The sequence below is a fragment of the Saimiri boliviensis genome, chromosome 13 (assembly GCF_048565385.1).
Source record: "Saimiri boliviensis isolate mSaiBol1 chromosome 13, mSaiBol1.pri, whole genome shotgun sequence".
In the NCBI taxonomy this organism is placed as follows: domain Eukaryota; kingdom Metazoa; phylum Chordata; class Mammalia; order Primates; family Cebidae; genus Saimiri; species Saimiri boliviensis.
This window is the reverse complement of record NC_133461.1, coordinates 80,408,824-80,433,129: the sequence shown is the minus strand read 5'-3', so window position 1 is coordinate 80,433,129 and position 24,306 is coordinate 80,408,824. Positions and strand designations below refer to the sequence as shown.

The window sequence follows — 24,306 nt, the reverse complement described above, 5'->3', positions numbered from 1 at the left end:
GAAGTGAAAAAGTATATGACTCCACAGTTTCATAGTCACCAGTCTGTACATGGGAGACACCAAATGGAAAACAGTGAATTGTTAGACAGGTCAGTAGCAGGGCCACTCCATAAACCTTAACTGTCTCACGGAGTGTTCCTCTTAAAGGAAAATATCCCCAGAGGCACTCATTGGTCCTAAGTATGAGGTAAATACATACAATGATGGATTCCTAATTCTTTTAAGGTCAGAAGAAGACCTACTCTATATAGCCTAAGAGACAATTTCCTAGGCAATTTTTGGCAATGTAAAAATATGATCTGAAACTTCAATAGCTTTCAGGCTTGACAAATTTCAGCAGCACTAAATTCAATTACAGGAACAAATACAAATCTTGTCGCATTCTCTTTTAATGAAAGTAGTTGGTTATTTTCTTAGTGCAACTATAATATTTTTGGAAATGTTCTCTTCCTCCACATAAGATAAACCTAACTCCTCTTCAGAAAGCAATTTCTCTCATAAACTGGATCTGTACCTCTGGCACTTTTAGTCATAACATCTTGGTGATTTTAGAATAGATTTTTGTTGTTGTTAGCGGAGAACACATGAAAGAAAAACACTGGGAGGAAAAAAAGCCAGAGAAACAGATGGTTTCAACAGATTTTGATAGCTATTTCTATAAAAGTGTTTGTTGGTGCCCAGTGGTTTTAACTTTCTGCTGTACAGGGCTTGAGAGGCATGGAAGAAGAGGGTCGGCCAGTTGGTTGCTGGTGAGGCTGACTCTTAGAGGATGTGTGTGCAGGTTGTCCTATCTTGGAGTCTCATGTTACTATCTCAGTTGTCTAAAGCTAGATTCTTTCCTGATAGATCTGAAACAGTGCTGGTGTCTAAACATCTCCAATTGGCAAGTGGGGGAAACGGGGGATCAGAAAGTTTGGAGAGTTTACCCAAAACCTTAGGTTTGTCACTTAAGCAGACCTAATAATGGAGTACCCTGTAGGAAAGTCACCTCTTTTTTACTCATTGGGTTGATTTACTTAAGAAAGCAAACCTATTTGAATTTGTGGTTATGGCCTATTACATATATGCTTTAAAACATATCATGCTGCAAAAATCAAATAAGAGGTATAATTCAGTCTGCCTTCCCTGAATCACAGCTTCCTACACACTCCTAGTTATGCATCCCCCTCCCTTGGTTGTAGTTGATCCAGTGAGCCTGTATTGAGTTTATTCCTCTCAAGCCCAGCGTCTTCCACCTTATTACATGAGAGCCAACCTAGGGCAATGTCGCATTTTCCAAGGCACCTCATTTATAACTTACCTGCAATTTTAAAGAGAGAGGAATAGCTAAAAACTCGCAAGAGGCCAAAAATACCTCAAAAGACAGGTTGGCCTCACATGGTCACCCCTTGAATGCTTCAGAAGTTCCATGGTAACCAATTTGGTTTATCCTTCTGTGTCTTCTCCTGTCCAAGAAGGCAGACAAAGACAGAAGGATCTTATCTAAGACTTCAGATCTGTGAGGTCTGCATTTTTCTCTCTACTAAACTGTGGGGGAAAAAAACCCACAAAATTACAGGAAGCTGCACTTTCCTTTTCGGGTAGCTGAAACCTTCCCAGATGTTATCTCTAAGGAAATGACCTGTCTCCGGGCTACAGGCCATTTACCTTCCTTGGCAAGCCTCACTACTTTTTGACAACTCAAAACTACTTAGAAAAACACTGAAAATAGCAAATACCTTTTTACTACTTTTTTTTAAGCTGGGGTGAATTATTTCATCTCTGCAAGGAAACTGCTTGGGTCTGAGTTCTTCAGCTTTTAAACTTGTGATTAATCAGAAAAAGGTCATTGGGTCATCTTTTCTTTGTAATAGCCCTTGAAAACCCATTTTCATTTTGTACTGTATGTCTGCCATCCTGAACTTGTGCTGAGAACAAGGCCTGTTTTCCTCAAAGTTCATGGAGCTGGAACACACTGCTCAGTTCCTTTCATCTTTACCTCTACAGCCACTGCAATCCCCTCACTCTTAGTTCATTGGTGTGAGAACTGGATTTATGGACTCTCCGTGACCTCCACACACACACACAGAGCACAGTAGGGTCTTCCAAACCACGTCTTTATGCTGTATTGCAATTCAAGTCTGCTCCATTTTTCCTATTGACTATGCATTCCTGTTGCCGACGTCCGAGTTGCAGCCCCAATATGGCAGGGTGATGATTTAATGGAAGTGGAACTGATATGTTTAATCAGGGCTCTGAATCCATTCTAAGGACTGGGTTAAAGAGGGGTAGAGGGCCGGGCGCGGCGGCTCATGCCTGTAATCCCAGCACTTTGGGAGGCTGAGGCAGGTGGATCACGAGGTCAAGAGATCGAGACCATCCTGGTCAACATGGTGAAACCCCATCTCTACTAAAAATACAAAAAATTAGCTGGGCATGGTGGCATGTGCCTGTAATCCCGGCTACTCAGGAGGCTGAGGCAGGAGAATTGCCTGAACCCAGGAGGCAGAGGTTGCAATGAGCTGAGATCGTGCCATTGTACTCCAGCCTGGGCAACAAGAGCAAAACTGTGTCTCAAAAAAAAAAAAAAAAAAAAAAAGAGGGGTAGAGGGGGTGAGGGTGGCTTCCTGCAGATGTCACTAAACTGAGTCTTAAAAGATGAATAGGAATTTACCAGACAAAGGAATAAGGTCTATCACTCAATGATTTCCACCCTCCAGAATACATTTTCCTGTAGTTTTCAGTAGAGGTTTGAGGGATAGAGGAGTCTAAACCCATTGATTTTTTTCCCCCCTTTAAAGTGACCCTAAGGTCAGAACATTGCATTCAACAGCTTCCTTCCAACTGTAGCCCAGGTCTTGCCACAGACAGAACCGAGAGTTGGTTTAATGCATTGTCCCATTTATAATAGGACATTTAGTGACATCCTAGGAACAGGGACTGGAGTGCCTGACACAAAGGCCATGGCGTGAAATTGGAGCTGTCAGAATTAGCCTGTTGATGAGAAGTCCTGGGGCTGCTCCTGGCTCAAGGATCTGTAAACCCTCCATGCTAGATGTGGCCTCCTCCCTTCACAGGGCTTTACCCCTTGTGCAAGGGAGGAAACCAGCAGTAATCACTCAAAAAAAAAAAAAAGGGCTTTAATTTGAAAATTTTGGGGCATTTCTTTTTATACATTTTATTGGGAATGGTTTCGAGGCAGTGAAATTTTGTCCTACACACGTTAGATCTTTTTTTTTTTTTCCCCCTGAGATGCAGTCTTGCTGTGTTGCTCAGGCTGGAGTGCAGAGGTGCGATATCTGCTCACTGCAACCTCAGCCTCCCAAGTAACTGGGATTACAGGTGCCTGCCACCACACCCAGCTAATTTTTGTATTTTCAGTAGAGAGAGGGTTTCACCATGTTGGCCAGTCTGATCGTGAACGTCTGACATCAGGTGATACGCCAGCCTCGGTCTGCCAAAGTGCTGGGATTACAGGCATGAGCCAAAGGCTGTTTGTGGTGCCCAGCCTTTAGATCATTTTTATAAAATTATGGCATTCAAACAGGATTTAAAAAATCAACAATCTCATTTCAGAGGTTCTTGTCACCAATGTTACAATAAGAGAATGATACAGTTGTCACAGGAAGTTCCTACTACTCCTCTCCCAGCTCTCCTTTGGCAACCCTCCCCACCCCGTGGTTAAAGAGGAGAGAACTGGACCAGAAAATTATTATATGGGGCTTTCTTCTGAAAAGCAATAAAATGAAACCAAAGGCAAACATTCATTTATTTTTCCAATTACGCTGTCATGTGGATATTCCTGACCAAATTCTTAGACTAGCATCGAAAATGTTGTAAGTTGTGTTATTGAAGAATTTACAAAACGATACGCGTTTTTGAATTTGGGTTCAGCCCAGATGGAACATTTTAACAACTTCTATTTTGTCAGATGGTATGATCTGCCCAGTAGATACATTTGGGGGTAAGGATTGAGAAGGTAGAGATGGTGGTAATAGTAAACATTATCTTTTTTTAGGGTGCTTAGATGCTATAGTGGTTTTAATATCAAGGAATAAAATAAGAGCAAATACAAGGCTAGAAAGACAAAAAAAATCTAGCTCTGGAAAATAGGGAAGAAAAGATGGAACTTCATTCCCAGTAATGGGCTCACAAACACTGCAGTATAAGCTATTATTGTGGAGATGATTGTGTTTTTTCTTCCCTAGTATCAAAAATCACACACACGAAAACAAAATCATAAACGCACATATATACATACCTCATATTTCATGCAGACCTAAGCACTCAGAAATGTCCTTGGACTATTTGAGAGGACCTAATCTCCAGAAGGGTAAAAAGAGAGCAGGCATATATGTTTTATCAACGAGATTAAGAGATGGGTCAGCTGGCCATTCTCTTAATAAGAATGGAGTTTTTATGATACGAATCTGTTTGTAGTGAACTATTCTTTGTTATAGCAGACATTTGTGGCCATTCTAAACTACCCATCTCAGCAAAATATGAAACTGTATATGCTTTATTCTGGCACCTTTGAGGGCCTTGATTTTTCAGAAGGTAACACACCCCCTCCTGCTGCCAAGTCCAGGAGTTTGAGACCAGCCTGGGCAACAAGTGAGACTTTGTCTGTACAGAAAATAAAAATAATAAAACAAAATTAGTCGGGCATGGTGGTGAACGCCTGTAGTCCCAGGTACTCAGGAAGCTGGGGTGGGAGGGTGGGAGGATGGCTTGAGCCTGGGAGGTCAAGGCTGCAGTGAGCCAAGATTGTCACACTTCACCCCAGCCTGTGCTATAGAGCAAGACCCTGACTCAAACAACAATTTTTTTTTTTTAAAAAAAGAGTCTTAAAGACCAAATTACACTCTTTTGATAACTAGATGTTACTGAACAGTTATGTAATGGAATGTCTTCAAGGGACACTTACTATCGATGGTTTCACCAGGCATAATTGTTAACGATTACTAGAAAAACCAAAACCAAAGCTCACAAATTTCATACATAATAGGTTAAGCCCCATAAGCAAACCCAGTCCTTTAAACAAATGACCATATTGCAGTGTGGTATATATGGTGACCAGATCTAAAGGATGGGCTCTGTTTAAAGGCTCAGGGAAAGTTTCAGAGAAGTAACAGTTGTCTTATAAACTAAAACAGAGTAAAAGGGGTTCTACTCCAAGGGAGTGGTGTGTTCACAGGCACAGAGATGTAAATAGCATCACATATTTTGGAAACTAAGCAAAGCCGAACAAAACGTGAAAAGAAGGATGACCAGGAATGAGGCTGAAAAAAAATAGAGGCTAGATCATGTAGCAATGTTTGCCACCCAAAGACTACCCAGTTCTTCTGGTGGGTAGGGGTAAATGAGGCTTAAGATTTGGGAGACCTAGTCATGCTTTTATTTTAGATGGATTGCGTTTCATCTCCACCAATGCTGCCCAAGTTCAAATCTTCATTAGGTAAGCACCTTCCTTGAGAGCACAGTGAAACTGTTTTATTTTCCTTGGTACAGTTATTAATAGCGTTTCTTTTCCTCCTCAAAAGTATCTCAATTTGGGCAATAACTTATAGTCACTGTACTTTGGAGTGTCCTTGTCTCTAGTTTTTAATGTTTCTAAATCCGTCCTCTAATCCCCACCTTGCTCTCAGTGGGGAGTTTTTTGAGATAGACTTGGGGCAGAGCTTGGCAAGATCTGTTCTGTGTGTGTGTTTTAATGTGTGGTGAAGGAGTTGAAGATAAATCCCAGAATTCTGGCCCAGAAACTGATGATTAATTAGGAGAGAGAGGTTTGCCGACTGAAGGTCACTTGAGAGTTTGTGATAATAGTTGCTCTGGGAGCAACCTTGGATTTCTTTCCAGGGAATAAACATAGCTCTTTGACTTACAAGAGAAAGGGTAGGGGAAAAAAAAGACTGAAGAATAAAGAAAGGGAAAATAATATTTATAACTCAGAACAAAAATTGACTGCTGAATTGAAATCCCACATCAGCTTTTGACAGAGCACGGGACCATAATCTCATTTTACTAGTAAGATATCATGATATTAGGCATAATTATGCCTACCTGCTTCATTCAAGGCAAAATCTTCTGCCTTCATTTTCTTTGCCTTCCAAAATAAGAATATTTTGGAACTCATTGAAGTGAACTGATAACCTACATAACTTGTCAGGAAAATAAAGCAGACTTTGATGTTGACAATGCATAAGAATTAAAAGAATCTCAGAAATGACATAGCATGGTAGAGTGGAGAGGACATGGGAGTCTGGGGTTCCAAGCCCCTCTCAGCAGCAGCCTGCGTAACCTTGAGCAAATCATTCTCTTTCTCTAGGCCTCAGTTTTATCATCTGCCAATTTTATATATTAGTAACTTTGCTTTCACATTTTGGTGAGGATGATAAAATAACTTGATAGCTGAGAAGTCTGATACAAACTATGAAGTACTGTTTAAATGCTATATTTGGAAATCATCTTATACCTGGTCTTAATTTTTTTTTTTTTTTTTTTTTTTTTTTTTTTTTTTTTTTTTTGAGACAGAGTTTTGCTCTTGTTGCCCAGGCTAGAGGGCAAAGGCAGGATCTCAGCTCACTGCAACCTCCACCTCCCGGGTTCAAAGGATTCTCCTGCCTCAGCCTCCTGAGTAGCTAGGATTACAGACATGTGCCACCATACCTGGCTAATTTTGTATTTTTAGTAGAGACAGGGTTTCTCCATGTTGCTCAGGCTGGTCTTAAACTCCCAACCTCAGGTGATCCGCCTGCCTTGGCCTCCCAAAGTGCTGGGATTACAGGTGTGAGCCACCATGCCCGGCCTAGTCTTGTTTTGTTACATAGATGATAGAAATTCTCGGAAGTGCATGGAATTTGCTTTAGCTCTGTCCCAATGATGTAGAGTATATCTCTTTTTTTATTGCTAACACAGTGCTAGACTCAAAGGACAGATTAATTCAATTACAGCAAACATATTAATAGTTGGCTTTAAAATCAAAAGCCTCATGAAGATACAAATAACTCCCTGCATCAATTCCTCTGAATCTATCTCTATTTCTTATAACACTCTGGCATGTGATTTATATTTTAAGGGTATGTTGTATGAGCCTCTACACAGTAGACTCCACATGGGCTGGTGTGAAGATTAGGAAATCAGTGACCAGTCAAGCAGGGCAGGCCAGTCAAGCATATGCCACCTTGAACAAGATTTTTCCCTAACCATTTTGCCAGGCTTTTCTTGCTGGTGATGGATGAAAATGCTTGAATCATCCCTGTCATCATTTGTGTTCAGTGGTCAATCACAGATTTGAATCCGGTTTGTTGCTGTAAGTGGGATTTAGAAACTTGTCTTTTGTCTTGGAAGAATCCAATTGATGGCATATACCTATTTCTTCCAAGAGATTTGGCATTAATTAACTCTATACCAGGCATAGAGAATTACTGAGAAAAGATGCTTTCCAGGTATCAAAGGGGGCTTTTTCTGTTAGTGCCAGGGGAGTAAATTGCTGCCATTTGGGAAATACATTAATTCTTTCAGGCAACCAGTGCCATGCGGTGTAATAAAAAGGGCAATTTATCACATGGTATCTTAATGGCCTAGAAGGGTTAATGCATCTTTAGTTGAGGATTGTACTCTGTTCCCCAGTGAAATCATGATGATTTCTTCACAGAGTCATTTAGGTTAGAATATAATGCCATTAATCCCCCACCATCCACGCATTACCCGCCCCCCCAAAAAAATGAGCAGAGGAACAGATAGAAAAAGGAACAAAATTTTTTAAAATCACATTGTCATTTTAAGACCTGCTCTTTTTGGAAAGGAGCATTTCTCCATGCTATTCCTATCCACCTCACACTCCCAAGGTCCACAAGTAAACACATGTAAATGCAAACTGCCACCATTTTAATCAGAGTGCATTTGAAGCCCATGGGCACTCACAATGTGAAATGATTAGAGTGGCCCAGAGGAGTCTTTAATGAAAGATGCCATTGACAAGATAACAGTGGTTTTTGAATGTTGTTAATAGATCTGAATGGAAGTTGCACCTTAATTCAATAAGGGGAAAGTCACTGGTTCATGAGTTTGATTGCACATTGTAAAGGGGCACCACATACTGTAATTATTTTTATTTGTATGTGCCATCTCCTTTATTGTCCATGCTGGAAGTAGAAATAACCTGTCTTATTAAGATATTTAATATATATCATCCTTTCCACTTCACTTTGTTATAGCCTAATAAAAATGCCAGAAAACACCAGCCCACAAGGAGACAGCCCCCACACTTTCTAAGACAATCCACATAGCCCTTTGAAAATCTGGACAATCAACCTCCTATTTCTCACAGTTATAATCTTTAAAATAAACCATAATAACTTCCCAGGATTCCATACAGTCATATACAAATATAGAGCTTCGCTTTGCAAATTATGGTGGGGGTTCTGGAAACTGAAACAATGAAGATAGCCCTAAAGTGAATAGATACCTTGGTTGGATTGCATGGTGTGTGAGAGACAATAGTGGCTCAGGAGGCAGCCACAGGAGGTCTCAAGGCATGAAAAGCATGGCAGAAGGTAGAAAGCTGGCTCCCTAGAGATGTCATGTCTGTGAATCTACAACTGTGCAAAGGGGAATTTGCAGATGTAATTAAGATCAAAGACTTTGAGAAGCAGATTATCCTGGACTATCCAAGGAGACCTAACATAAGGGTCCTTAGGAGAGGAAGGTAGGAATATCAGAGTGAGAGATGGATTTGAAGGTGTCATGTTCCTGGCTTGAAGATGGAAGAAGGGGCCTTGAGCCAAGGAATACAGGTAGCCTCTAGAAACTGGATTCTCCTAGAACCTTCAGAAGGAGAACAAGCCTGCTGTCGGCAGTCTCATTAGCTTAATGAGACTTCTGACCTAGAGAACTGTGAGATAATTTGTGTTTTAAACCAGGAAATCTGTGCTATAGCAGTTGGGAAACTAATACAAGCCTCTGTTTTGACCCCTTTGTGTACCTCGGGGCCCTTCTTTCCTTGGGCTTTGTTTAGTAGTGTCTTTGAGTCCATTCTTAACAATTCCCGTGCCAACATTTTAATTTAAATTCCAGATGTGGAGATTATATTCCAGGGAACATATTCCTTCTTCCTTCCACTGCCTACCTACCATGTCCCCACTGAAGACACATGCCAATCACAAGAGAGCAGTAGACTGTGGTTCCAGCTCTACCTCGAAGTTGAGCTGTGACTTTGGATCACCCACCCCAGGCCATGCATCTGAATAAAGAAGGTGTTGGCCTCATAACTCCTGAGCCCCTCCCCAGCCTAAAATAAAAGGATTCCGTGAAATAGGTTTCAGTATAAATGGATAAACCACGTGGTGGCTATAAAAAAAAATGCCCCAGCAGCGTGACACATAGTCCCACTCTTCTCCCATCCTCTTCACTCTCATTCATTTTCAGGCATTTTCAATGAGCCATCCTCTCACTGTCTCCCTTCTTCTGAAAAGACAAGCTAAATGCAAGCCCGACACTGCATGAAAGATGAGGCTTAAAATTGTGTCTAGGAACTGGTGATTTACACATAATTTGTGATTCCTGCAGTATATTAATTGGTAAACATCTTAGGAATGTGTGTGTAAACTAAAGTCATTTAACATATGCAAACAGGGTAATCTCTCTGTGTGGTGTTGCTCAGATTTCAGCAAATTCAGATACTCATTGTGAATTGTGTATGTAATTCCCATCCCACCCCAACCCCATGCCATCTCTCTTTCTGTGATCCTATTTCAGATAATAGCATGTAGGTGACCCAGATCTTTAAGCCCTTTACTAGTAGATCCATATGCTTCTATTCTCAGTAAATTGTGCTTGTTGCTTTTAATAATCCACTGTTCTAACTGCTCCTTTTCCTGCCCCAATGAATGGAATATAATGGCTTGATGAGCTATAACATTACGAGTTACTGCTAATCAACCCCTCAACCTGACATCCTTGCTTATTAATTCACATGTTACTTAGAGAAATGGGATGTAGGAACAGTCCCTGTGTGGTTGGATTTTCCATCTTAGTAGTATCAGCCAGATTCTTAATATTCAGAATTTAAAATTGACCATCATCCAAATTCCACTTCAGAATGGAATGTCCTATATTTGATGGAGCACCAAGGCCCCAGGACATGAGGTCTTGTTTTGCATATTTTCTTAAGAATTATACAACTTTGTTCTCAAATGTTAGTGCTAGCACCACCTTGCATGTAGAAAATGCAGGTTCCTGGGCCCTATCCCTGAAATAACAAATCAGTGTCTTCATTGCTGGCATCCAGGAATATAATTTTAAATAAGCTTCCTAAGAAATTTTGAAAAAAAAAAATAACAGTTTCAGAACCACTTGAAGATTAAAACAGGAATCTGTTATAATAAAGAGATATTGCTGAATGTCACTTTTGTCCTCCATTCTGCCCCTGACTTCCTGTTCCCTCTCTCCAGAGTTTGTTTTCTTAAGTCACACATAGTGATTACCAGAAGTAGAGGACATAGCCACAGTGTTGGGATTGACTGATGGGGAAAGCTGGTTTTAAAGGGTCCATCTCTCTGGGAGATTCTATGATGTCATTTCCCTGGGGCTGATCTGAAATCTCTAGTCAGAGCAATTGAGAGAGAGATCTGACTGAGAGAGAGAGAGAGAGAGAGAGAGAGAGAGAGAGAGAGAGAGAGAAATAATAAGCCTTAAGACCTTAATGTTTATCCACAGCACTTTTAGCACCCCAGGTCAAAATCTGAGGATCTTAATGGAAAATGAATAACAAAACTATATGTCTTGTTGCTGGAAAACTCTAGGAGGCTGCTTTCTGAGCTTTTAAGACTGAGTACAGCTTTCATCTATCAGCCTTGATATCTTTTCCATTCAAATATGATTTAATTTTATATCGACCCAGGGTCTGACATAGTAAAACCATCATTACTCTCCTGCCTGGATTCCTGAGTGATACTCTGGGTAAAGATGATCAAATTGACATTAATATAGAATATAGACCATAAGGAGGAAAGGGGGAAACAGTAATTACTAAGCCCAGCATGGAAGACAACATCTACAGTAAAAACCTCATCTGGGACCTTGGAACTGGTTGGTAGCTTTCCTTAAAGAAAGTAAAGTGTTGCTGGTCTAACAGCATGTCAAGGAGTATTGAGCACAGAGGCAAAATGTCCATGATACACCTCCAGTGCTGCCGTGGTTATTAGCAGTTGCTGCCTTGTAGTTGACTTCCAGTATGACCTGCAGTTGGCAGTGGTGTGCAGTTGGGTGCTGCAGGATGTCAGGTACTACGTGGTGAGGTCTGGACCATCACCCTGTCGCTGCCAACTGTAGTGCCTTCATCATTCTCCACCATTGGTTTCATACATTAAGCAGTGGCCCTGCTGATTTCTTTTTAAATTATTTCAATAGTTTTGGGGAAACAGGTATTGTTTGGTTACATGAATGAGTTATTCAGTGGTGATTTCTGAGATTCTGGTACACCCACCACCCCAGTGGTGTATACTGTACCCAACCACTGACAGCACTAGATAGGTCATCAAGACAGAACGTCAACAAAGAAACAATGGACTTAAATTTTGCCTAGAACAAAATAGACTTAACAGATATTTATAAAATAGTCTGCCTGCCGATTTCTTTGTAAAAATTCTGGAAAAATTCTCCCTGGGCCTTTTATTTTCATGCATTCATTTTTTACTTTATTTTATTTTATTTTATTTTTTGAGACAGAGTCTCACTCTGTCGCCCAGGCTGGAGTGCACTAGGGTGATCTCAGCTCACTGCAACCTCCGCCTCCTGGGTTTGAGCAATTCTCTTGCCTTGGCCTCCTAACTGGGACTGCAAGTGCCACCATGCCTAAAATTTTTTTTTTGTATATCTATATATATATATGTGTATGTGTGTGTGTGTGTGTGTGTGTGTGCATATATATATATATATATATATATATATTCATTCAGTAGAGACAGGGTCTTATCATTTTGGCCAGCCTAGTCTTGAACTCTTGACCTCAAGTGATCCTCCCGCCTCAGCCTCCCAAAGTGCTGTGACTGCAGACATGAGCCGCCATGCCTGGCTGCATTCACTTTTTTTAAACAAATATTTTTTTTAATATTGACAGAATTTCAAACTCAAGTTGCCAGAATAGTATCAAGAATCCCTGTGTATCCTGCACTCAGATTCACAAATGTCAATATTTTACTAATTTTTTTGTATTTGTCTCTTTCTTCTCTCCTTCATTTCCATATACATACAAATGAATAAAATACATGTATATATACGTGCATGTATACATATATATGTATACGTATATATGTATTTTATTCATTTGTATGTATATAGAAATGAAGGAGGAAAGAGACAAATACAAAAAAATTAGTAAAATATTAACATTTTAACATTTGTTAATATTAACATTTTAACATATTAACATTTGTGGAAAAAAAAAATATATATATATATATATAATTTTTTTTTAAACCACAGTGAATAAGATGACGGATACTTCCATGTATATATCCCCCAAACAAGAAATTCTCGTATATAACCATAGCACAATTAACAGGGGAAATTAACATTAATACTCTTACTATGCTCAACACCTGATTTGTATTTCATTTGTTTTCTGAATAATGTTCTTGAGAGCAAATTAAAGTCCAAGTACCCTCATTGCATGCTCTTGTCCTGTGCCTCTGGTCTGCTTTCTTCTGGAACCATTCCTGAGACTGTATTTCATGACATTGACAGGTTTAAAAAGTGCAGATGAGTTATTTTGGAGAATACGCCTTTCTCTGAGCTTGTCTAATGTTTCCTTATGAGGAGATTCAGGCTGTGGACTTTTGGCACAAATGTCACAGAAGTGATGCTAGGTTCTCTTCATGGTGTCCTGTCAGGAAGGTATATTCTGTGGATCCATCCCATTCCTGGGAATTTTAACTTGGAAATTCATGTTAGGTGATGTCTGCTGGGAAAGTACTATTTTACCCTTGGTAATTAGTTAAGTACCTTGTGGGAAGATACTTTGAGAATGTGTAAATGGTTCTTTATTACTGTTTAAACTTTCACCCAATAGATTAACATCCATTTGATTCTCAACTGAACCAAGTATTCATGTAGTTGATTGGTAATTGATGGTTTTCTACATTTATTAGTTGGTTTTCTCTTGTGTGGAAGAGTTTTCCCTTCTTATTGATTGATTTCTATGTGAATTTTTATTTTGTGGATTCTTATAGTATTAATGAGTTATAATTCTTTACTGTCACAATTTAATGTAATGCTCAAAAGGTTCCAGATTTGATTAGTGAGAATCTCTTTAAGCTGGCTTCTGTGTCCTTTTCAACAAGTATTTTTGAGTGCTTACAGGATATATCAGGCACTGGGAATGCAATTAAGAGCTAATCAGAAAAAAAGAAAAAATCCCTGCAATCCTAGCTACACAAGAGGCTGAGGCAGGAGAATCACTTGAACCCAGGATATGGAGGCTGCAGTGAGCAAAGATGGTGCCACTGCACTTCAGCCAGGGCAAAAAGAGTGAAACGCTACTTCAAAAAAAAAAAAAAAAAAAAAAAAAAAAAAAAAGCACCCTGGCTTCAAGGAAATTATGCAGAGAAAAAATAATAAATAGGCAAATGGTGTGGCACACTAGAGGGCATTAAGTGTTGAGGAGAAAAAGCAAAACCAATATCTGCTTTTAGTCTTGGGAACATTTCGATTACCAAGTCCTGGTCAGAGAAAGCCTCATTAGTAAATGTCAGTTAAGCAAGGACCTGACACGCACAAGGTGGGTAAATCATGTGGATGTCTAGGGAAAAACTCTTCCAAGCAGCACCCAGCACCCCAGAGGAGGAGGAACTATAGCAGTTCCATGAGGTGAGAACACACTGGCATTTTTAGTAGGATGACTGAGGTGGCTGCATGGAGGACAGACTGTGAAAGGTAAGAATAAAAGCAAGGAGACCAGCATCATTTCCAAGGAGTCTGAAATGCCCATCATGCACATTCCTAAGGCATTGAGAATTTTAGTCAGAGTGTACATTGACGCAATGACAATATATGACAATTGCATGAATTAGTCATCTCAGAAAGAGGAGTTCCTACAGAAATAAGACCCATCTCTTAAATTATTAAACTTTTTGTATTGATACACAGCATTTAAACTACAAATATATATGCATGTATGTATATGTGAATATGTATGTACAGATAGAGAACAATGAAAAACATTATGTAGCAAAAGCTCTATGCAAAAAGGTTTTTCAGTCTACAGACCATACTAGGGTGTGTGATACATCAAGGTGATTGGTATTTTTATCTTAAAATTACCGCTGTTATTAGTTCACAGTTATTGGCTCACAGCAATTTTAGAAAAATGTGTTCCTTTTTTTCCCAGCAAGGACATGTATACTGCTTTGTTGTGGATTATGAAATATGGGAAAGCTTAAATGCCATCTATGCTTTCTTTAAGAAGGAGGTTCATTTTTGTCCACATCCAGTTAAAGGTTTCTCTCCCCAGCCCTCTGTCCTCAAATGTCCTGAATCTGTATCCATGATTACACTTGGACTATATTGCACCTTCTTCCCTGATCTTTCCTTGGAATGTCATAAGATCCAGCAATTTGGCCAGAAATTTCCTAATGGTAACAGAAAAGAAAAGTACAATCTGGTCACAGAGAGTGAGAAATTTTGGGTTATTTTCCTGCCATCACCTTGATTGACTCCTCTGTGACCTTATGCTGTTAACACCTGCCTCCACAGGTGTGTGAAGAGCTTTAATTAATATTTGTAAATCTCCCTTTTTGTCACAGATAGGAGGTAGCAGAAAAGGATGTGTTGTTATTAATCATGGGGAGAAAAACATGGAGAGATTTTTGTGAAGTTCTGGTGAACTTCCTTCACCAGAGACCTACACCCTACACCCATGGACACTATTTTCACAGGAGGAGAATTAAATATAAATCTTGATTTACTTACTTTGCACTTAAGGAAATGCCCAATGCCTATTTAGTGTAAAGCTCCTATTCGATACCCTGGCTCATATTCAATATGTGCTACCTCTGACTCTTAAGCCTGTTTAAGTTACCACTGTGAAAGGAGTCTTGCTATTCACAACGAGTGTGAGAGTTCATCTAATTAGCTGATTTCAGTTCATTTGGCCTTAAATAATTCCCCAAATTCCCATATGTTTGAACAATATGTTCAACAAGGGGGATGATTCTCTGAAAGCAATTAAATAGTTCTTTTAGGAGAGCTTGTCATCGGTCACTCACAAGCTTCCCTACTATTCCTGTCCATGATGAATGCAGGCGGTAATTACATGGAAAGTGCTTCACCCTCGCTGATGGCCGCTGGCAGGCACCCACATACAGGCTGCACATTGGAATTTTATATTTTTTTCAAACCTCAAGTATATTATTCTAGGCTTTCCATAGAGTGTTTGCTGTTGCTAATATACTGCTTTCCAATCCCTCCTCTCCTCGCGTGCCCTACTTAAAGGTAAATTAAGACATAATCATCTTAACCATGTTTTGTCCATATAGGGAGTATTATGCATTTTGGACTGTGGTTACCTTCGTGGAGGACTGAATTTTTTAAAGATATCTCCAGGGCTTCTTGGAGAGGAGAGGAGACAGTGTGGTAACATTACATCTACTGTTTTAGACACAGTAGACATAAGATGCTTCTCAATTATATGGCTTAGCTTTATTGCAGCAGCAAATGATAATGAGCTCAAGTATAACCATTACTAACTTGAGAGAATAGGAGATGTCAACATAAGCAATTCACCAATGAATAGCACATTAGATGAACTCAGAGAAAAACTCTTTGTTTATATAAGATCATGGGGAAGGTGGCATATTTTAGCACTAAATTTTATCTTTATTTTGCCCAAGGGGTTGCTTTTTTGGTCAAGGATGACAAATGTAAATGTCCTTCCTAGGTAGTATAAGTAAAAGCTTTGGTAATAATACCAATGCCAGCTCTCCCACTATCATTGCTCTATATTCAATATTATTATCTTTCTTACAAGTGAAAATACAGCCAACAAAAAAGAATCAAATAGCTTGCTGAAGAGCACATATGCCATTAGGGGAAAAATAAGCAGACTTCTGGGTTCTTCTCACTGATGACTGTTCCGTAAACTATTCCTCCTTACTGTTTGAGGCACAGATTAAAAACAAAAGCCAAAAAAATGAAAGAGGGAGGCATTCAGTTAGGTATTATTATTCCATTTTAGTTAACCGTCACTTTTTTTTATCTGTTCCATGACTCTGCATTCTCTCTGTAAATAATTCACAATTCAGAAAATCTGAACACCAGGTTTGGATGCAATAATTTTAAATTTAGATCTAAAATAGAAAATAGTTGGAAGTTATATATTTATGTATTATATTATCCACATTTGTAGCTGTCTACTATGCTATCGCTTTATAAGCTATGTATTTGTGCATTGGCAAAAAGTTTTCAAAGCAAGAATAGACACTCGTTCTTTATATTCAAAATACTGTTTGGCTTCATAATAATTTGCTTTATAATTTACCAACATTAAACATATTTTAGATAGTTTTTGTTTGCTCATTGGTAATGGCATCAACAAGAATAAAGATTTGGTAGCTGGTACGTGATCCACCAACCAGGTCTTTGCATTCTCCAATTCTGCCCCATATTTCTAAAGAAGCATTTGTCATTTTGTTAATTGGTTTGTCAAAACCTAGATTTGAAATCTAGATGTAAACTCCCTCCCTGTGTCTAAGAAGTTCAGGACAAATGCCTGTTCTCCAGACCAGTCCTTTGTAAAAGAAAATTCTGGAAAGGAATACTTACAAGCCTGAAGAAAACCCCAGTTCATTAACCAAGGTAATACGCCCCCTCCTCTACCTACTTCTCTCTTTTATCCTTTTCTCTGCTGTGAAGCCTTCAGTCAGATGGCTCTGAGGTGCTCCTGAGTCCTGAAGTCACCTGTGGTCCTCCAGACATGATCGTCACCACTCCCTTTGCATTGACTATCCCACACTGTGCAGATGTCAGTTCTGAGCACTGGAATATCCATTTAAAGAAGAGGACACAGCAAGGCAAATGGGAGGTGAGACCCTTTACTTTCTTTTTTAAACAATGGGATTTCGTTTCCACCTATGGAATAGATTTAACTTTAACATTAGAACACCACAAATCAGTATTTCTTTGTTTGGCAAATGGTTGGTGGCAAGTGTTTTATAATATCTTAAACGTATTGTTTAGTTTAGTTTTGTTTTGTTTTCCGTGATAACAGAAAAGAGAAGCAAGAGGTAATCCAAAGCTTTCTTGTTTGGTGTTAGAATATACTTGTAATTACCCACATAATCATCTCCGCTTACATACCTGCTCATTAACCCCCTTCACTTCCTCCTTCGCCTTGTCCCTGTCTGAATGGACATTATTCTGTGGCCTCTGTGGAGTTAAGGAGGAGGTTCAGGGCAGGCAGTCTGTGTTCAGAAAGGAAATAACTATTATCTATTTATTTTCCATCCTGGGGATGAGAAGGCATCTATGTTTAATCAGGAACACATTTAGTACTTAATATTTTTTTTTAGTTAACAAATGCATTAAAAATGATCATCAGTGTCTGTTTCCTCGTGTGTATGAAAGCATACAGAAGGGATAAGTATGAGACACGGAAAGAGAATGAGGACACGTAATAGGACATGAACAAGGGAGACAGTCACAGCAAAGACAGACTGTAGTTGAATTACTATTTTAAGTGAACGCTCTGATTTATCTGCCTGATAGTGCTTCCTTACGTCCATCTGAAGTCAGTTTGTATGAAAGCAGAATTATCTCGTTGGAACACAGTGACCTGTTCCAGACAGTTCTGGGGTCCTGCTTCCCAGGAGGTACTTCAGGCCAAATAAGTAAAAGGAAAATCCTGAGTGTTTTTTGTTTGTTTGTTTGTTTGTTTTTTGAGACGGAGTTTTGCTCTTGTTACCCAGGCTGGAGTGCAGTGGCTCGATCTCGACTCACCGCAACCTCCGCCTCCTGGGTTCAAGCAATTCTCCTGCCTCAGCCTCCTGAGTAGCTGGGATTACAGGCATGCGCCACCATGCCCAGCTACTTTTTTTGTATTTTTAGTAGAGACGAGGTTTCACCATGTTGACCAGAATCTCTTGACCTCGTGATCCACCTGCCTCGGCCTCCCAAAGTGCTGGGATTACAGGCGTGAGCCACTACACCCGGCCGAAAATCATGTTTATTTAGGAGAAGAAAATTCCCAGTTGCTGCAATGGATTATCTTTACCTTGCCAACTGGTATCTTCAAACTATTTTCTTTGTTCTGGAATGCATTCTGCTATTGAGTGAGTCCTAGTGCAACCACAAGTGGATTTCCTGGGACATGAAATTCTATCGGTTCATTTAAGGGCCATGTTTCAGTCCCCTTCCCATTATGTTTGGCGTTGCTTTGATTTTTGCCACTTTAGTTTTTCTTCTCAGCACTTCCTCACAATCTCTTATACACAGATGGTATAATAGTTATCCTCTATCAAACTAGTCACACATATTAAAGTTCTTATCAGGGAGGGTGAAATATTCTAGTAGATCTTATCTGGTTCACATATCTAGTGGTCACTTATAAATGATTTCAGTGGGATGAAAGGGGATAAAATATTTGAGGGAAAATAAACATTACCTTAAGGATTTTTAAAGAGTTGTAAGAAATAGATGTTTGTTAAAAAAAAAAAAAAAAAGTTTGATCATCGATAAGGTTTAAGATTTTTAAAACTCAACATTGAATAAGCCAGAAATAGAACTTCTAAAGTGATTTTTGTTATTACGACCAATGAAGTAGAAATTCCAACACAATGAACATAACCATTTCTTGAGGTTTTTTTTTTTTTTTTTTTTTTTTTTTTTTTTTTTTTTTTTTTTTAAAACAGAGTTTCCCTCTATCACCCAGGCTGTAGTGCAGTGGTGCAATCTCAGCTCACTGCAGCCTCTGCCTTCCAGGTTCAAGCAATTCTCCTGCCTCAGTCCCTCACATAGCTGGGACTACAGGCCTGTGCTACCACACTTGGCTAATTTTTGTTAGTAGAGACAGAGTTTCATCATTTTAGCCAGGCTGGTCTTGAACTCCTCACCTGAGATGATTTGCCTGCCTCAGCCTCCCAAAGTGCTACAATTAAAGGCATGAGCTACTGCACCGGGCCCATTTCTTGAATTCTTGGTGTCAGCAGTTATTTTGATAGAAATGGAACAGTTAACATCAGGAAAATTGGGACAATAGGAATATTCTGAAGAAAATGTTTATATTTGTGTGTGTATTTATTTGTAACCTGGCAATATAATCGCATCTTATTTCCAAGTGAGAGAATAAACATACCTTTCCCAACAGGAAGTGATGTCAGTGGAGGATGAATCCACATCCTGTTACTGCCTTTTGGACCCCTTTGCGTGTCATGTGCTCCTAGACAGCTTTGGGACCTATGCACTCACAGGAGAGCCAATAACAGACTGTGCTGTGAAGCAACTGAAGGTGGCGGTTTTTGGCTGCATGTCCTGTAACTCCCTGGATTACAACTTGAGAGTTTACTGTGTGGACAATACCCCTTGTGCATTTCAGGTCAGCCTTTGTTTTAATAATTTTCTTTTGGTGTCATGAAAGTGTAGGTTTTCCAAAAGATCAGTATCAATTGAAAATTCTATTATTGAGTGTCTGGAAAATGAACCCAAGCTACTGTAACTACCCAGTGGATTCACCTTGCCCGCTGCCTAGACAGAGCCGATTTATCAAGACAGAAGAATTGCAATAAAGAGATACATGCAGAGCCAGCTGTGCTGAAAACCAGAGTATTATTATTACTCAAACCAGTCTCCCCAAGAATTCACGGATCATTGTTTTGAAGGACAATTTGGTGGGGAGGGGCTAATGATTGGAAGTGCTGACTGGTTGCACTGGAGATGAAGTCTTAGGGAGTCTAAGCTGTCTTCTTGCACTGAATCAGTTCCTGGGTTAGGGCTACAAGATAGATAAGCCAGTTTATTCACGGGGTGGTGCCTACTGATTCATGTACAGGGTATGCAAAATATCTCAAGCACTGATTTTAGGATTTACAATAGTGATGTTATCCTCAGGAGCAATTTGGAGAGTGTCAGAATCTTGCAGCCTCCAGCCGCAAGACTTCCAAACCATCATTTCTAACCTTGTGGCTGATTTGCTAGTCCTACAAAGGCAGTGTAGTCTCCAGGCAGGAAGGGGGATTGTTTCAAAGTTAAATTATAATGTAAGCTAAGTTTCTCCCAAAGTGCCTATACACAGGAATGAACAAGGACAGCTTGGAGGTGGCCTAGGAGCAAGGTGAAATTGGTTAGGTCAGATCTCTTTCACTGTAATAATTTTCTGTTATAATTTTGGAATGGCAGTTTCACCACTGGTTTGACTGGGATTGAAGCAAAAGCCGTGCTACTGTGTGGTCAGCAATATAAAATGGGTTGGGGTACTTGGCATTCAAGAAGAGAGAAAAGCTAAACACATGTGCAGAACATTGTGTACTAAATTATGCAACCGGCCAGAAATGTAGTCAGAATTCAGCAAACAGAGACACAAACGGAGAAGAGTTTTTGAGAACCATTTTACAGATTTTCATGGAGGGATGCGATTTAGGAACATAACAGAAAGGAACATGACATCAAGAGAAAAAAATAGCATGAGCCACAGGAACAAAGAGAGTTATTTGATGTTCAGAGGGCAGTGAGAAAATTGCTTGAATCAACTGAAGGTTGTAGTTAGGGAACGACAATTATAAATCATACCTATCACCAGGCAGTGATTTTATATCCCAGACTATAGTCTATTAATTATCAGGGCTACTAGGGCAGAGATGGTTCAAGGTTCCTTTCCATTTTTGGTACTTTTAATCATGTAAAATTCATTTTAATTTAGCTACTCAGGAAGACTGCACGTTTATTAATAGCAACAAGGATGATGCAGAACTGCCTGTGTTAGCTCTGCCCATACATAAATAGCACAGCTCTCCTGACACACCTCATTCCAGATCCCTGCTATTTCAGTTTGGGGTCATTAAGTCCATTATGCAGAGCATTTTCTCAGTAACTAGATTTCAAGACACTTAACTAGAAAACTCATGTTTACCAGTAGAAAAAAATACCATGACTTCACTCCTGAACAATAAGCCAGTAAAAGTGACATAGAGCCAGCCTGTGTTTCCAGACCACCCCTGAGTATCTCTTAAGTAGCACAGGTCATTGCGAAGGGCATGCTTCATCTTTGGCTGCTCACAAAAGGGGCTTCTTTCAGAGGTGTGCCATTTTGTGGAATTAGACACTTCAGTGTAAGTAGTTAAACTTCCTCCCACAATTGTCATTTAATACTTTTCCTCTGCACTCCCCACCCCCTAGTAAAAAGATTGCTCCAAAAGAAAATATTTAACAGATATTCAGAAAGCAAAAATAAAGAATAAATATCTTAAATGGAGGGTTCATGTTGGGGTCGCTACTATCACTAAGCAGGTGTAAAACGCACCATGACTCAAGTTGAGTGTTTAGTAACTCAGCCAGATTTTAAAGGCGGAGTAAACTGGAATAGCCATGGAGCATCATGGAAGATTTCCAATCTCCTGGCTGATATAGATAACCCACTGCTGACTGCTGTGCCTGTATGAAGCTGCTCACCCAACTGCCTTGGAAGTCAGCCCTCATAACCAGTTTGGAGTTTTCTTTGAATAATGGTCTCCCTGCTGATGTATACAGCAGTGAGATAGACGTGTACTTAAAAGAGCTTTTTCTCAGTGACTTTCAGATCATCTATTTTCATGTCTGTTCATTGCTACCATATTCTACCATGGCTCCACTCTTCACAGATGAATACAAATTACCGTGGACGTCATGAAGACACCCTAAACATAGCTTTTCAAACCACTATTCATTTCTGGTTGGTAATAGAATCTTTTTAGCCAGTACCAGGGAGAATGCTATTCTCCCTTTAATTGAATCCAAATGTATTTCATCATAGAAAGATATTTCTTAAATTAGTAAAACTCTTTAATTTCGCTCCAGAGAAATGTTTTTCCATAGATATATCTTTTTACCTCCAGTGGTTCTCTCTCCTATTATGGCAAATAAAACTGATTTTAAAGCTGTATTCGGTTGCGCTTATTGACAGGATGTATATGACAGCTGTCACGAGCAGAAAGGCCATGTATCCCCTCTGGGGTTTTGAAAGATCATCAACCTTGCTTGGATAAGTTTTCTGGCCCACATATGGATTAAAATGAAACTTGTGGCTTTTCTGAACTGTGACTTCCTAATATAGGAAACAGCCATTTACTCCTCAGTCTTAGTTTCTGAAACTGTCTTGCTTTCTGGATTTTTACTTTGCTAAGTGAATGTGTTCAGGGCCTTCTGCATAGATTTACTTTTATCACCTGCATATTCCAAATAATTTGTTTCATATTGTGATGCTTTCATATGTGTTATTGAATTGGAGGAGGAAATTAGAATCCATTAAAACAGTTCTATTTTAGGAAAGTCTTAAAAACAGTTCCTTTTTTGAACCCCTAAAAGACCTCACAAATTAGTATTTAGCGCTCTCATCTTCTGTGGGGCGTAAGCTGAAAATATAGTATATGGTAATAACATTTTCTGCAACCCTCAAAGAACCCTGACTTCTTAATCACAATCAGTAAGTAGTTTTTTGTAGAGCATTTCTGCAGAAATTGCCCACCCTGGAATGTGCTTCAACCACCTTATAATGATATGTTTGTTGTAATTAGGAAATCGATGTGAACATGGTTGTGACAGATGCTGTATTTATTGAGTGCATCTTTCATATCCCAAAGACTGATAACAGCTATGTGCCCAATTCTAACTAACTGTACTCTTAACCACAAAGAAGCTGGGGTTAAGTGCATTGTTGCATCTTTGATTTCATTCATGTCTCACTGGGAGATTATATCCCATGAAACACTTAAATGCCTACCCTCTCCCTGGAAGACCTTACGAGAAGGAACAGGTAGAGACTCAACTCCACCTGTCCTCTCAGAACTGAGAGGAGACCAGGAAATATAATGGGCTCCCCATAGAATATTCCTTGAGATAATTTCAGTATCTAAATAGGGACATTCTCTATTTTTAGTCCTGTCTTTCTTTCCTTGTACCCCATACAGGGCTATTTGATTTGAGTCTCATTTGCTCTCAGGGTAGCTTATCTGAGTAATGGTAGCAATTTCTTTGACAAAAACAAAATACCTCATGTACCTGGCTAAGACATAATTAGTTTCAGATTTCTGAAGATCTGTTCTGATAAACACATCTAAAGCCATCTCTGAAAAATCTGCTATGTTTTTAAAAAATGAAAACATCACCTGCCTGTAGGTAGGTGAAAAAAAGTAAGAAGCCAATGAGTAAATAACTTCTTGTCCTTCCTGCTTTTCTTTTTCTGTAATAATTAGGGCTGCCATTTTATGCTTGTGTATTTGACATTGCCTCCTTTGATAAATTCAAACCAAAGGTTGGGAAATGGTGATATTTCTTCAAAGCAGTAACATTTTGAGACCTGGTTTTGCCTTTTGTTACACACACACACACACACACACACACCGCTCAGATAAACCTTGACATAGATAAGATAGGGTAACTGCTTAATTCCTTGCTTTCCTAAGAATGAAAATAGAAAAAAAAAAAAAAAAAGCTAGGTTTGTTGTTGTTGTTTGGCCATTGTTCCCAGCACTCCTATATAGTACCTCTTGGTACTCATTTCTTACTTGGCATTAACATGGATTTAGAATCTAATTTCAAAGGATTTCCTCCAGATGTAGTTCTTGTGTTTATCAATAATGCAATCTTGAGAAATATTGTTCATGTAAAGCATTTAAAGGAAGACACCATAGCGAACTAATGTGTGTGTGTGTGGTGGGGGGGGGCAGTGTGTGTGTGTAAGTTCAAACAGTTTTGTCTCATAAATATGTAAATTCGGCCTGCCTGTTTTAGTATCCTTGAAGCACACCTAAATATTGCTGCCTGTCAGATTAAATCAACATAGACCTCAATGAGGCACAAAGCACCCTGGCCACAGCTCCTAGAACTGGATGACTTGCAACCCCAGTGTAAAATGATGGAGTAGAATGCTGAGAAAAACCACCATCCAGAGCCTTCAGGTACATTTTATATACAAGAAACTGGCCAGATCCTAACTCCTAGTTTCATTAACTCAGATTATCAGTTTAACAATGGAATGAGGTATTTAGCAGGAGGTCCTTGTCATATAGAGGGCAGATCAGAAAAATCAAATGAATATCACTCACTCTTGGGGCAATTCATCCATGTGAGTGATTTAGAACTAGC

General features: G+C 39.4%; 1 protein-coding gene across 8 annotated transcripts in view; it reads left to right on the top strand.

Moving 5' to 3' along the window:
• The window catches only part of UNC5D (unc-5 netrin receptor D), a 559,482-nt gene that overhangs the window by 495,690 nt on the left and 39,486 nt on the right, over positions 1 to 24,306 (top strand). For all 8 annotated transcript variants that reach the window (XM_074383881.1, XM_074383880.1, XM_074383877.1 and 5 more), the window contains 2 exons: positions 16,891 to 17,059; positions 19,340 to 19,567. In XM_074383881.1, coding sequence (XP_074239982.1) covers positions 16,891 to 17,059; positions 19,340 to 19,567 — 397 coding nt within the window. The remainder of the gene's footprint in view (positions 1 to 16,890; positions 17,060 to 19,339; positions 19,568 to 24,306) is intronic.